The 15,459-nt window shown below is 46.0% G+C and overlaps 1 protein-coding gene across 1 annotated transcript in view; it reads left to right on the forward strand.

Moving 5' to 3' along the window:
- Positions 1 to 11,518: 11,518 nt before the first annotated feature.
- The window catches only part of Mrps5 (mitochondrial ribosomal protein S5), a 34,305-nt gene continuing 30,364 nt past the window's right edge, over positions 11,519 to 15,459 (forward strand). The window contains exons 1-2 of the mRNA XM_070013247.1: positions 11,519 to 11,615; positions 15,254 to 15,334. Coding sequence (XP_069869348.1) covers positions 11,558 to 11,615; positions 15,254 to 15,334 — 139 coding nt within the window. The 5' untranslated portion in view covers positions 11,519 to 11,557. The remainder of the gene's footprint in view (positions 11,616 to 15,253; positions 15,335 to 15,459) is intronic.

Below are 15,459 nucleotides of genomic sequence, written 5' to 3' on the forward strand. Positions count from 1 at the left end.
GGGAAACACTTTCTATATCTGGCACATTTGAAGAAGAAAAAAAGTGCAGTCTATGCAGAGAGAATAGCACATGCAAAGTAGAGACTAGAGAATAAAAATGAAATGAACTGGTAATAACATGATGGCTGTTGAGTGTGATTTGTTAAGATGATAACTGTGCCTTGGGGCTAGTTTATGGCAAACTTTGTGGTGTGTTAGGTTTGGGTTTTCCTAGGTTAGAACCTAAAGTCAGCACATAAGACATGTATCTTCATGCTCTTTGTTTCTGTCTAGTGGTTTTTATTTGTTTTGCTTTATACTGAGAGAAGAAATTTTGAAGTTACAAAATGGCTGTAGTCAAACCAAAATTGGTTTCCTTCTAGAATTGGCCCCTCCTTTTCCAGGTCTTCCACTCTAAGCTTTATTGCCCCATGTACCTGTCAAATTGGAAATTTATGTTCTTCATAATTTATCAGTGTAAAACCAAGTTTTGTTGCTCACCCCTCAGGATCTAGCTCTCACTTTATTTAAAAATCTTACCAATTTCTTCACTTCCATAATTTTTTAGCAATTTTATTCTTTTAAGAAGAATTGTTCAGGGCTGAGAAGGTGGCTCAGTGGTAGAGCACTTGCCTTGTGTGCCTGAGGCCCTGGGTTTGATTCCTCAGCACCACATAAGCAAAAAGAAAAAAAGCCAGAAGTGGCACTGTGGCTCAAGTGGTAGAATGGTAGCCTTGAGCTGAAGAGCTGAGGGACAGCGCCCAGGCCCAGTTCAGGCCCCACGACAGGACCCCCCTCACCCCCCCCAAAAAAAAAGAACATGGAGAAGAATTGTTGAGGCTATTTAATCAGCCAAGTTACTGGGAAGAGTAAGAAGCGTGTAGCAGCCAAGAAGTCATAGGCACTTGTTTCAAATAAAACATGTCTCCTGGGCCTACTAGTTTCTGAGCTCTGCTGAACTGCAGCTGTTAGCGTGCCCTCCATCTCAGGTCCTCAGCAGGAAACAGCTCCAGAAGAAACAACCTCCGCCCATACTCCTGGCCCAGTATTCATATTTATTAAACAGCAAAGGAGGGCTGGGAAGGTGGCTCAGTGGTAGAGCACTTGCCTTGCATGCCTGAGGTCCTGGGTTCGATTCCTCAGCACCACATAAGCAAAAAGAAAAAAGCTGGAAGTGGCACTATGGCTCAAGTGGTAGAGGGCTAGCCTTGAGCTGAAGAGCTGAGGGACAGCACCCAGGCCCAGAGTTCAGGCCCCACGACCGGACCCCCCAAAAAATAAACAGCAAAGGGAAGAATATTAACATACCCTCCATTTCAGACCCTCAGCCCCTCCCACAAAACCAGTTGATCTGGACAGGACCTAATTACAGCTGGCTTTCAGCCATGGCCCTTTCTCCCACTTTACTTCCTGGAGCCATGTTTTACCCCTATCCCCCAGCTGCATCAGGGGAATGCTGCCTAACTGTAACTGATACAATCAGATAGTGTTCAGCTGCACACACACACACACAGAGGACTTCCCATACTTCCCAGCCCTAGCCCCTTGACCATAAATTTGGCCCTGAACAAAGGATGGTGCCATTTCTCCCTCTCCCATGGAGGAGGTGGCCTTGTCAGCCTCAGCTGGCAATAAACTCCTTTTCCCTTATGTGACTGTGTGTCGGATTCTCTGGGCTAGTGCTACACCAAATCCCTCCAAATTTATTGGCTTAAAGAATCAGTTTTAGAAGGCCAATGGATTTTGTGGGTCAGAAACATGGACAAGATGTAGTAAGGATGGCTTCATTTGGGAGGATTTTTTATATTTTTATTATTATAAAGGTGATATACAGAAGGCTTACCATTACATAAGTAATGAGTACATTTCTTTTTTAACAATATCACCTTTTCCCTCATTTCCAGTTTTTCCCTCCCATCCCTATCCACAAGTTGTATAGTTTCTTTTCAATGTATGTCTACATTGAACAAATACACTGCTATATTTGTTCATCCTTTGTCCCTCCATTTCTGTGCTCCCTGTTACCCTCAAAGACAGATAAACCAACAAACAAGATAGAAGGAAAACAAAAAAAAGAAAAAAGAAAAACCTCTTGTTTCCATTTCCTGGAATTCATTTTGGTAAATATTATTTTATGTGACCAGAGGCACATGGGCATTGTGCCTTTGTGTTCCTCCCATAAAATCCTTTAGGAGGATTTTTTTTCTGGCACCTGCACTAGCCTTCATGGCTGGTCTTAGCTAGGGCTGTTGGCCTGAGTTCCTACCTATAGCTTCTCTTTGTGCTCTGACTTGCTCATAATATAATAGCCTTTGGGCAATCAGACTCTGTTCAGAACTCCAGGAGTATCCCAGTGAACCTACCTAGCCTTTTTTTTTTTTTTTTTTTTTTTTTTTTTGTCGGTCGTGGGGCTTGAACTCTGGGCCTGGGCGCTGTCCCTCAGCTCTTCAGCTCAAGGCGAGCGCTCTACCACTTGAGCTACAGCGCCACTTCCGGTTTTCTGGTGGTTTATTGGAGATAGGAGTCTCACGGTCTCTCCTGCCCGGGCTGGCTTTGAACCGCGATCCTCAGATCTCAGCCTCCTGAGTAGCTAGGATTACAGGCGTGAGCCACCAGCGCCCGGCTCCTACCTGGCCTTTTATGACCTAGCCTCAAAAATAAATAGTGTCAATTTGCATTATTTCAAAGTGGGTCTAAAGTAACCTGTCTTGTCCTTGCAGCCATCCTAGTGTCTTGCTGGGGGGCAGGGGGGGGGGCCTTTCCACTCAACTCTGAAAAGCCTACAGGTGAGAGGGGCCATTCTTAGAATTGTAGGTGTCATGCTGTTTATCCCCAGAAAAGCTTTGCTACAGCGAAAGCTGGTCCTTGATTAGCTCCTTAGATGGTTTGATTTGCTCAACTCTGACTATTTTCCTATATGCAAAGTTTTGCGTACCTGAGTATTTCCTGAAATGGTCTGCTTTTGTTGGGTTGGGTCTCTACCCCCAGCATATGTTTTTTTTTTCTTTAAAAGCTTTGTGCAATTTACATTCTGGTGCAATTTACATGCTGCTCTTTGAGACTGGAGTCTATTTACAGTAGCAGGCTCTCCAATAAGGACTCCCAATTCAACCTCTCAAAATGTGGTTTCTCTGTTTTTCATGATCAAATTTCTGTATAACAACTTCTGCTGTACTTTATTGGATCTCACTTAATTGGTGTGATGTGGTCTTGGCCCTCAAAGCACCTTTTCTTTTTGCTGCTTGTACTTGATAGTCTATCTAGATCTCCAAACTCTCCATTATCTTTAGGGCCCTAAAGAAAATTTGTTTCTGGTAGAAAGGGGAGTTCAAAGTCTTTCTCCATTACTCTCTGCTGAACTCAAAGCTGAAGACTGGAAGAAAAGCAAAGAAGTCAGGACAGCCTATAGAACAGTGATATCTATCATTACTCCATCAGATTGGGCAGCTTGTAAGGCCTGGAAAACCTGTGAGAAACCTCATTCAGCAGTTCCAAGGTGAGACCAGATTTCTGTCTTTTTTTTTTTTTTTTTTGGTCGGCTGTGGGGCTTGAACTCTGGGCCTGGGCACTGTCCCTCAGCTCTTCAGCTCAAGGCAAGCGCTCTACCACTTGAGCTACAGCGCCACTTCCAGTTTTCTGGTGGTTTATTGGAGATAGGAGTCTCACGGTCTCTCCTGCCCGGGCTGGCTTTGAACTGTGATCCTCAGCTCTCAGCCTCCTGAGTAAGCTAGGATTACAGGCGTGAGCCACCAGCGCCTGGCTAGATTTCTGTCTTAAAAAGGAAAAAAGAAAAGAAATCCAGCCAGGCACGAGTGGCTCGTGCCTGCAATCCTAATTACTTAGGAAGCTGAGATCTGAGGACCCCCAGCAATTCGGAGCCAACCCTGGCAGGAAAGTATGTCTCCCATTAAGCAATCCCTTCAAAAGTACACGGGAGGGGGCTGGGAAGGTGGCTCAGTGGTAGAGCGCTTGCCTTGCATGCATGAGGCCCTGGATTCTATTCCTTAGCACCACATAGCAGAAAAAAGCTGGAAGTGGCGCTGTGGCTCAAGGGCGTTAGCCTTGAGCTGAAGAGCTGAGGGACAGCGCCCGGGCCCAGAGTTCAGGCCCCAGGACCGAAAAAGAAAAAAGTACAGGGGGAAATAACAACAACACTGAGTTCAAGCCCCAGTGCAGTGTGTGCACGTGCACAGGCATCTGTTGTAACAGAGACCTAAGTTAGGCTATGGGAGCCCAGCTACCAAAGGCATTTACAAGAAGGGAGGGACTTGGGTTTCTAGTTCCAGGGGGAGAGGCGAGGGAGCGCATCTCTGGACCTTACAGGGACTCTCGGCGCACTTGTACCCAGGTTCGGGGTCTCTCACACACCCTGGTGCCTGGCTAATAGTGTGCAGGCACTACTGGCAATCCAACGCCACCACCCGCGCCCCCTCCTCCCCTTGGACACTTCTGCGTGTGCTCAGTTAGCCTCCAGAGGCCAGGCGGGCCTGGAAACCAGCTGTGCCCTTTGCCACTCCTGCTTCCCCTGTTGTGCCGGCTTGTAGTGGGCCTGACACCCGGGATTTGTTCGGGACCAGTCCCGAGGTCTCTGCAGATGGAGGAGCGCTGGTCACCCAGGTCAAAGGTGTGACACGGCTGTGGCCGTGGATCTGCGTGGGATTTTCGTTCCAGAGCCTGTCCCCGAGGTGCCAGTGGAGCCAGTGGGAGGTGGCCTGGCTTCTGAGGGGTCTGAGGCTTCAGGCATTTCTGAGCGCCATCCAGGTTTGCTCTGGGCCTTGCAGATCCTGCCACTTCTGGTGGAAATACCCTGTGTCACCCAGGCTGCCCCAACCCTCTCTGGGCTCTCCGATCCCTCTGGAGGACCGCAGGGCTCCCCCTGAAAGGCAAAGATTTGGACCTAGCGAGAGGACACGCCTTTTAGTCTTAGCTATGGACTCCACAGCATCAGATTTGGCTCTGAGCATGCGGAGGACCGGGAGCCCTCCTGGGGGCTTGGGAGTATCAGGCCTAGGTGGAAGAGAGCCCTCAGAAGAGGGGGGGATCTCATTGAAGGAGCACAGTCTGCAGCTGCCACCCCTGGGCAGCTCCTAATTCCAGACCTAGGAGGCTGAAATCCCAACCTTGCAAGACTGTAGCAGAAACGGCCACGGAAAACTTGTCCCAAAGGCCAGTGCAGAATGGGTAGGCTGGAGAGAATCTGTTATCTTCCTGCAGTATCTGGGAGAGAGCAAACAAAACAGAGGGATCAGGGGAACACAGGGTCATGTGGAAGCAGTCACTTACCTCCTTGCTTCACATTGTAAAGTTCTTCTAGATGACCTGTGTATAAAGTCAGCAGTCTATCTGATTTTGAGTTGCCTCCTCACACAATGTTGGGGCCAAAAGGTTCTGGAGATTTTAAGGTCTGGTTTGTGTGTGTGTTTTCTTTTTCCTTCCTTCCTTCCTTCCTTCCTTCCTTCCTTCCTTCCTTCCTTCCTTCCTTCCTTCCTTCCTTCCTTCCTCTATCCCTCCCTCAAGCCCTCCCCCTCTCTCTTTCTCTTTCTTTTTTGCTATTCTTTTTATAATTTTTAAAATTATTTATTTTTTAATTGTGAGAATACCATACAGAGGAGTTACAATTACATGAGCAAGATAACGAGTACATTTCTTATCAAGCATTGTTGCCTCCTCATTGTTTCCCCTTCCCATCCCATCCCATACTCCCCCCCCATCCTCCCCCCACCCCTATAATTTTTATTATTATTATTAAGGTGTTGTATAGAGGGGTTATCATTTCTTTTTTTATGGGGGGGGGTCCAGTCGTGGGGCCTGAACTCTGGGCCTGGGCGCTGTCCCTCAGCTTCTCAGCTCAAGGCTAGCGCTCTACCAGTTGAGCCACAGCGCCACTTCTGGCTTTTTTTTTTTTTTTTGCTTATGTGGTGCTGAGGAATCGAACCCAGGGCCTCATGCATGCAAGGCAAGTGCTCTACCACTGAGCCACCTTCCCAGCCCAGGGGTTATCATTTCTTAAGTCAGATAATGAGTGCATTTCCTTTTGGATAATGTCACCCCTTCCTTCACTTTCCCCCAGTATTCCCAGTCCCTGTCCACAAATTGCATAGTTCATTTTCCACATAGTGTATACTGAATACCACAACTGCATTTTTTCACCCTTCCTCCATTTCTATACCTCCTCCTAGCCTTCTCCCACCAAAAAAGAGAAAAAACCCTAAAAGCAAAAACAAACATAATCACCACCAATAATAACAAGAAGCTATTCTTTTTATTTTAGTTGTCTTCACCAGGTAGGCATTTAGACTTCCTTATTTTTTATCACACATCCTCAAGGTCACAGAAATGGCCAGTGCAGGAGTTGGATTAGATTCCCGGACCCTCCACTCCCTTATATTCCTGTATGTGTTTGTTTCTCAGTGTGTCCCATAGTAAATAGTCAACTGGAAGTACTCTAGAAGTAAAGACTTTTGGGCCCTATCCTTCATTCTTATCCTTTATGTAGTGAGATTTCTCTCCCTTCCCTCAGGTACTAGGGCTTGAACTCAGAGTCCTTAATTTTTTTTTTAATTTTTTATTGTACAGATACTATATAGAAGGTTACAGTTACATGAGTAAGGTAATGAGTACACTTCCTATTGAGCATTGTTACCCCCTCCATTGTTTTCCCCCTACTATCCCTTCCCTCCCTACCTTCCCCGAGGTTCTTTTTTTTTAAATTGTGATTAAGTGATTATATAATTTCCCAAATTTCACAGTATTGTAGAATAATGATGCTCATTTAAAGTCACAAGCTCATTCTAACTTTCCTGGAGCAAATTGTCTATCACAGTCTATAACATATAATGGTGTACACATATACACCATACATGTGATCAGCAGCATGGGGATATTTAGTAATGGTTCGACCAGATGAGTGGAAGTTCTTTGTTTCTTAAGTCTCTTTGCTCTTGGCTTACCTTGCTCAACATGATTTCTTCTAGCTCCATCCATTTCCCTGCAAATGCCATTATTTTGTCATTTCTAATGGCTGCATAGTATTCCATTGTGTATAGATACCACAATTTTTGGATCCATTCATCTGTGGTGGGGCATCTGGGTTGTTTCCATATCCTAGCTATTGTGAACAGTGCTGCAATAAACATGGAGGTGCATGTGTCCTTGTATATTGGTTCCTGTTGTTCAGGGTAGATGCCTAGAAGTGAGTCCTTAGTTTTTGCTCAAAAAACTAAGTTAATTGGAGATAAGAGTCTGACAGACTTTCCTGCCTCAGCTGACTTTGAGCAGAAATCCTCAGATCTCAGATTCTGAGAAGCTAGGATTATAGTGTGAGCCACTGGCATTTGAACAAGATCTGTAGGGATATTGCATGGAAAATGCTGATCTATAGTATATTGTGGCACTTGCTACTTTCATGTTGTAGTTTTGCCTTTTACTACTTCTGGAATAATTTGAGTTTTATTTGCTTTTTTTTTTCAGTCCTGGGGCTTGAACTTAGGGCTTGGGTGCTGTCCCAGAGTTATTTTGCTCAAGGCTAGTGCTCTACCACTTGAGCCACAGCTTTGTGGTGGTTAATAGGAAGCAAAAGTCTCAGACTTTCCTGCCCAGGCTGGCTTTGAAACGTGATCCTCAGATCCTCAGTAGCTAGGATTATATATGTGAGCCACCAGTGCACAGCTTATTTTTTGTTTTAAAAATTTTAAAACAGTTTGATAGATAGCTCTATAATAAGAGCTGTTGCAGACCTAACAATGCTTGGGAACACTGAGATGAGTTCCCAAGGATAAAGGGCAAGTCATTTTTCCCTCTCAAAACCTTATCTCTTCCATGGCCTTGTGTGATAGTTGCTAACCTGCATTATTCTTGTCAGCTAGATTTAAAGTTCCTCAAAAGTCTTCTGTATGGTTATATTGCCAAAAGGCCCAACAGAGGACCTGCATACAAAAGGCCCAGTAAGTAACTCCAACAGAGCAGCAAGACTGTGGTCACACTCCAACTGTTTGTAACTTACTGTGGGCCCCTGGACAGGTGGACATCTCACACAGCTGCATACAAGGGCATTCCTTATTGATGTGGGTAATCTAGTGGCTGCTTTTTGGCTCCCCTTGCCCTACCTGTGTCCCCAGATCTACGGAAGTGACCCTAAAAGCTGTATAGGATCTCCAGCTAGAAGAGTTTGGGAGCAGCTGTATATGCCATAAGCCTCTTATGGCTGATTTTACTTTCCCAACTCTTGCTTCTCAGGATTCTTCTCTTCCTCCAGAGAGGAAGAAAATGGTGCAACCAGTTTTTTTTTTCCTGAAAGCCAGGGCCCTGATGAATTGAGCTTTTCTTAATTTATCTTTAAGTGCTTGAATTGCAGATAACTTTGCCTCCTCTTTCTCTAGAACCTCTGTACCAAAGGTAATTGAGCTGGGCACTGGTGGCTTATGCCTGTGCCAAGGCCCAGAGTTCAAACCCCATGATAGACAAAAAAAAAAGGTAATTGACCCATTAGGTGACTGCCCGAGATAGCCTTCCTTCCTTGGAACCTTTGGGCTTATTCTGGCCTGTTTCAGTAATGGACACTGTGGCGACAACTAATGTGACAGATCCCTAGTCAAGTCATGTGGAGAGTGGACAGTCATAACCATACCATTTGTTTTCTTACTCATGGATATGTGCAATTCCCTCTCTACTGCACATAAAATGCCTCTCCAAGAAACTCAAAAGCTTGCAAAGATGTAGAGTCTATACCTAGGTGATTATAACCCTAAGTTTCCCCCATCACTCTTCATCCTCATCTTTTATGCTTTCCTTGTCATCTTCCTTTGAAACACAACATGCAGATTTATCAAATATTGCTAAACTAATTTCCCATCATTTCTGTTACTTCAAGCTTTCTGTGTATTTGTGTCATCACTTGCTATTTTCTGTGGTAGTTACATTTAAACTTACTGGGTCAGGTTATTTTAAATTCAGATTCTTTGCCTTGCAACTTAGGTGAAGAAATTAAGACCAGGTGTGTCTTGACAATTTGTATTAGCTCATTATAAAACAATCATTTAAGCATTTGAAATCTAAATGAAGCTGAGCACTGGTGGCTCATGCCTGTAATCATAGCTACTCAAGAGACTGAGATTTGAGGAGTATGGTTTTTGAAGCTAGCCCACACAGGAAAGGCTATGAGACTCGTATCTCCAATTAACCACCAAAAGCTGAAAGTGGAGCTGTAGCTCAAGTGAAAAGCTCAGCTTTAAGTGGAAAAAAAGCTAAGAGAAAGCTCTCAGATCCTGTGTTCTAGTTCTAGACTTATGACCTCCAGAGAGTGAGACAATCCATCGAGGCACAGTCAAAGGTGGATGGACAAAAGAAGTTTATTTACACTTTTAACACCAGAAAAGGGTCTTGAGACTACCTTGTCCTGGGATAGATACCTAGAATCAAGAGCAGCCTCGACTACCAAACCTCCAAGCCTCCATTAGGCAGTCCTGACCCCCTGACCTTTATTAGTCGGTCTCCAAACCTCAGACCTCCAAACCTCCTAAGGGGAAGGCTTTTCCCTTTCTTCCCTTCCTCCTCCACTGCAGGCCTCTCCACTCTCCACAGGCCTGCCCTGCTCTGCTCCAGGAGGCACCTCTCCACAGGCCTCTCTAGAGGAAGGCCCCAAATGGCCTCCAGAGGAGGCCGCAAATGACCTCCAAAGGAGGCCCCAAACGGCCCCTTGAGGAGGCCCCAAATGGCCTCTCAAGGTTTGCCCTGTCCTCCACAGGCCTGCCCTGCTCTGGCAGACTTTCCCCTCCTGCCATCTCTCCTCCACTCCTACTCCTCTCCTTCCTCCACGCTTTTTTTTTCTAAAGGTTTTTCCCCCCCCTAACAGTTTTCCAACTGCCATTCATGCTCCTCCCCAAGCTGCCCACTGTCCAGTCATTTCCTGACAGCTCACCACGTGGGGCTTGACGCCTCACCCTCCTGTAGCACGCCCCACCCCTTTCTGCAGGTTGCCCAGTGGGATGGTGTCCTCAGCCTCTCAAAGCCCTGCCCTGTCTGGTGGCCCTGTCTGTGGAGCGGTGAGGCTCACCTCTTGATGCCCCACCCCCTCCAGCAGGCCGGCCACGGGGCCATGCCTGATTACCCAGCCCCATGGGTTATATTACACTGGCACACATCCTAACCCCCCAAAAGCCAAATGCAGGTGGGCACTGGTGGCTCATGCCTGTAGTCCTAGCTACTCAGGAGGCTGAGATCTGAGGATCCCGGTTCAAAGCCAGCCCCTGCAAGAAAGACTCTTATCTCCAATAAACCACTGGGAAACCGGAGGTGGCGCCATGGCTCAAGTGGTAGAGCGCTAACCTTGAGCTGAAGAGCTGAGGGACAGTGCCCAGGCCCAGAGTTCAAGCCTCATGACCAACATCTTATTATGTAGCTTACGCTGGCCTTGAACTCATGATTTTCCTGCCGCAGGCTTTATGCTGAAATTTGAAATTCAAATCTAGATTAGCACTGTTCTATCTGTGTATGTGCACCAGTACTAAGACTTGAGTGCAGGGGCTGGGAGTTGTTCCTTAGCTTTTTTGCTCAAGGATGATGCTCTGCCACTTGAGCCACAGTTCCACTGCTGGCTTTTTGGTGGTTAATTGGCAAAAAGAACCTCACAGAGTTTCCTACCAAGGCTGGCTTCTAATCACAATCCTCAAACGTCAGCCTCCTGAGTAGCTGAGATTACAGCCATGAACCCACCAGTACAGGACTGCAAAGTTTCATCATTTAAGGTAAGTTGGTATACATACAAATTTAGTGGTTTAAAAAAACTTTGTAGCACCATAATAACTTCTGCTACTAACTACCCAAAGTTAGGCCAAATTTCACAGGTCAAGGACAAAGTAGCACACAAGTCTGTCCTCACTTTAGACAGAAATAGTGAACTTAAGGGTCACCTACATTTCTGAGAGCTGACTCTACATTCAGAGGCTCTACCCCTGCTTCATTCAGTGAATGACTAGAGAACTCAGGAAAGTACTGCCTTTATGATCACAATTTTATTGTAGCTAAAAGATACATACCCAAAAGCCCTCTGTACACCACCTGTATAATAACAATAAAAATTAAAGAAAAACAGATGGACGGTCAAAACAGCCTCAAGAAGGTCCGGAAATATCCCAAATGCAAAGCTTCTGTTGTCCTCAAGATTGCAGAGGACTGCCAAAGAGGATTTCGTGTCCTAGGCAGTGTGTGTGTGTGATAACACTGGGGCTTGAACTCAGAGATAGCCACCATCCCGAAGCTTTTTCCCTTAAGGATCGGGCTTTGACCTCCGTGCCCCCGCCGGCCCCGCCCCTCCGGCCCCGCCCCCGAAGGCCCCGCCCCCGCCAGCCCCGTCCTGGGTCCTAGCGTGAGGACCCTTATGAGCTGCCCGCAGCTTCGCCTGACTCAGCCTCCTCCATGACCCTCTTGGACAATCTCCCACCTATGGCCCGTATAGCAGTGTAACCCTCACGTCTTGGGCGTCCAGACGCTGGCCGAGACCAGCCATTTGAGGAGGAGCGGTCGCGTCAGGCGGTGGGGAAGGCTTCCCTGGGGAAGGCGCCGGTGCTGCTACAGCTCAGCAATGGCTGCGGCCGTGCGCGCGGCGGGCTGTCTTCCTGCACGGTGCGGCGTTCGCGCGGGTGAGAGCGGGAAGCTGGACGCGCTGTGCGGGGGCTGTGCGGGGTCTGCCGGAGCCTGGGCGGTGGGAAGCGAGGTGCCTCGGTCTCTGGCTCTCGTGCGGGTCTCCTGACATGCCCGGGCCCGCCGTGTGATGTTGGGCGCGTCCGCTCCCTCTCTGGTTGCTGGGGCCCGGTGACCTGGACGCCGGTCAGGAAGGTTGGTGTCAGTTCAGGCCACCGCTTCTGCTTGCACGGCGAAGAGGAGCGGGAACCGGCAAGCGTCGCTGTCCTCGGGAGCGCGACCCTCAGGCTTGTAAGGTGACGGCGGCCCTGGTGGGTTCTAGGCTAAGGGCCGCCGGGGAAAGCTGGGGAAGGCTTACGGTTCGGACCCCTGTCCACGACGCCCTTGTCCCTCCCTGGTGACGGTCAGAACGTGCTCTCCCCTACCCCGTGTTGGTCGCGTGCAGCCCCAGGGAGGGACCTCTTCGCGACTGACGTTGCCTATTCCTAGTTGCAAAACGTAGAGACGCCCCGAAGCCTGAAAAGCTCGGATTTTTGTTTTTGTTCCTTTGTGCCGGTACTGGGGCTTGAACTCTGGACCAGGGGGCTGCCCTTCTGCTTTTTCGCTCTAGGCTGCCTTTCCTGTCACCCGAGCCGCAGCTCCACACTTCTGTTTTTTGTTGTTGTTGTTGGTTAATTGGAGATAAGAGTCTTCAGATCTCAGCCTCCTAAGTAGGTTGGGGTCACTGGTGTGAACCACCGATGTCCGGCTGAAAAGTTTGTTTTCATTACCCATTTTGCTGCAAAAGTTTGGCCTGGACATTCTTTTATCTGTCTCCCCCCCCCCCCCCCCCCCCGCCCCTGTCCATCTCCTTTTTTGTCGAGGCCTCTTTCAAATAACTAGCTTTCCTTTAGGACTATTTAACTAGTTGCCAGGACTCTCTTCAGCTGTTTATATTTTTCCCCCCTTCACTATGCCTTCGTGGAGTCTATAGTCATTCTCTTTTTTACAGATGAGGGGTAAAGGCTCAGGGGTGTGAAACTTATTCATGGACTAGGAGGTCATAAGATTTTTGCACCCACAATGCCTAGCTTCCTGTACCTAGCTTTTTTTTTTTTTTAAACAGACTTATTAAAATAAAAACATGTAACATATAGTTCTACCTTTTTTGGGTGGGGGCAGTCCTGGGGCTTGAACTCAAGGCCTGGGCACTGCCCCTGAGCTTCTTTTGTTCAAGGCTAGCACTCTACCACTTGAGCCACAACACTTCTGGCTTTGTCAGTTTATGTAGTACTGAGGAATAGAACCCAGGTCTTCCTGCATGCTAGGCAGGCACTCTACTGCTAAGCCACAATCCCAGTCTAGTTCTATCCATTTTAAAGTATACAATTCAATGTAGCATTGTGCCGAGAACTGTACAGCCATTATGACAATTAGAACATTTTCATCACTCCAAAGATAACCTGTAACTTGTAGCAATTATCCCCAGCTTCCCTTTGGACCCTGTCCCTAAGCAATCACTGATCCATTTCTGTCCTCTGTCATTGTCATTGTTTGTCCTGGAGATTTCATATAAATAGAATCAAAACTTTTCTGACTGGCTTCGTTCATTTAGTATAAAGTCAGGATTCATCTATGGATTCCTCAGTATCTCTTATGGCTGAATGATGCTGTTGTTTCCATGCACATTTTATTCATCCAATCATCAGTTGATGGACGGTTGGATCATTTCCACTTTTTAGCTATTAGGCCTGAGGTTACTATATGTACATATGCACACAACATGTTTTTGTGTATATGTCTACTTTTCTTTCCTTCTGTATATGTAACTGGGATGGAGTTGCTAATGAAATGACAACTCCATATCTAACTTTTTGAGGCTCTGCTGGGCTTTTCTGAAGTATCTACTATTTTATACTCCCACCAGCAGAGTCTGAGGGTTCTGGTTGCTCTTTGCCAACACTTGTTTATCATACGTGGTTTTGATTCTAGCCATCTTACTAGCTATGAAGTAGTTTCAGTCTGTAGTTTTGTTCTACATTTCCCTGATGGATAATGAATATATTTTCATGTGTTTACTAGCCATTTGTGTATGTTCTTTGAATAAATGTCCAGATCTTTGTTCATTTTAAAGCAAGGTTGTCTTTAGTTGTAAGAGTTAACATTTTCTAGATATGTAATCTTGTCAGATATATGATTTACAATCTTTTTTTTTTTTTTTTTTTGTCAGTCGTGGGGCTTGAACTCTGGGCCTGGGTGTTGTCCCTCAGCCATTCAGCTCAAGACTGGCTCTCTACCATTTGAGCCCAGAGCCACTTCTGGCTTTTTCTGCTTATGTGGTGCTAAGGAATTAAACTCAGGGCCTCATGCTTGCCAGGCAAGCACTCTACCACTGAGCCACCTTCCCAGCCCCTTACAAAATTTTTATATCATTCTGTATGGTGTCTTAAGTTTCTTGATGGCATTTCATTTTCTCCCTCTTTTGAGAATCAAACCCAGGGCCTGGCAAATAGTAGGCAAGTATTCTGTACTGAGCCACAACTTGCTTTTGTTTTTTGTGATGCTAGAGATGGAACCCAGGGTTTTGTGCATACTGAACAAGTGCTTTTACTGCTTAATTATATCCCAGCTTTGAAATAAACAAATTTGAAATTTTGATCAAGTCTGTTTTTTTTTTTTTTTTGTCACTCTAGCTTTTGGTATGTCTTTAAAAAAACTGCCAAATCCAAGGACATAGTATGTCCTTTATTTTAAGGGTTTTATAGTTTGGATTCGTACTTTTAGGTTTTTTGACCCATTTTGACCTAATTTTTATATATTTTGTGAGGTAGGACTCCATCTTCATTCTTCTGGATGTTGATATTCATTTGCTCTAGTGCTATTTGTTCAAAACATTATTTTTTCCCCCATCTACTGGTCTTGGCATTCTTGCCAACAATGAGTTGCTCAGAGCCTATACTTGTACCTGTGTGAGGGGTTACACAGGATGGTACAATTAGAACCTGGTGCAATAAGACCCTGGTGCTCTGGAGGGAACAGGGCTCACTGTGGAACAGGGAGGCTTCACTACAAATGGGTGTGGCAAAAAAACCTGGAGAATCTCATGGAGGCACAAAATTATCAGAGCAGAGTGAGTTCAACACCGACTATGACTCTGGCATGGCAGTGTGAGACTGATGTGCAGGCTTGGGACCATGCAGTAGCCCTTCAGGCTGAATTGAGGACTTTTGACTCTTACATGCATTATGGAGCCAAAGATAAATCAGGGAAGTGAAATAATCAAACCTACTATTTTAGATAAGGGTTAAATTAGGCAAAGAGAAATAAGAAACTTGTTAAGAGATTACCCTGTGACTGAGTGATCAAGAGGCCTTAACAAAGAAGGGCCAGCAAGACTAGAGCAAAGGTACAGCTGGACAGGGGTTCCATTTTTAAGGAGACTCTGTGAGGCTTGGTAACTAGGTGGATGTGAGGGTGAAGGGAGGGGGAGCTATGATATCAGCTACTTGGCAGCTGGTCATAGAGCCCAGAAATCACTGGCCTTAGTTCTTTTATTTTATAGATATTAATTTCCTATGGCTATTACCAATTTCCTTTTCTCTAGAAATATATCTTTAGTTTTAAATTTTTAAATTTTGACTTGTTTCTTTTTTTGCAGGTCACATCTGGTCTAGGCAGCTCTCCCTAAAAACCTTTCCAGCAGCTTCCATTTTGGCATTGAAGACTACTCTCAGCAATGGTGAGATTCTTCTACCAAGTACCTCTTTTCATAAAATTTAGTGTTAAAGTAGTTTCTGTAATTTTGGAAAGTATAAATTAATGAAATACATTTTTACAATGAAAATGTGTGGAATCTTGAGTACT

The sequence above is a fragment of the Dipodomys merriami genome, unplaced genomic scaffold (assembly GCF_024711535.1).
Source record: "Dipodomys merriami isolate MVZ:Mamm:240054 unplaced genomic scaffold, mDipMer1.0.p SCAF_90, whole genome shotgun sequence".
NCBI lineage: Eukaryota > Metazoa > Chordata > Mammalia > Rodentia > Heteromyidae > Dipodomys > Dipodomys merriami.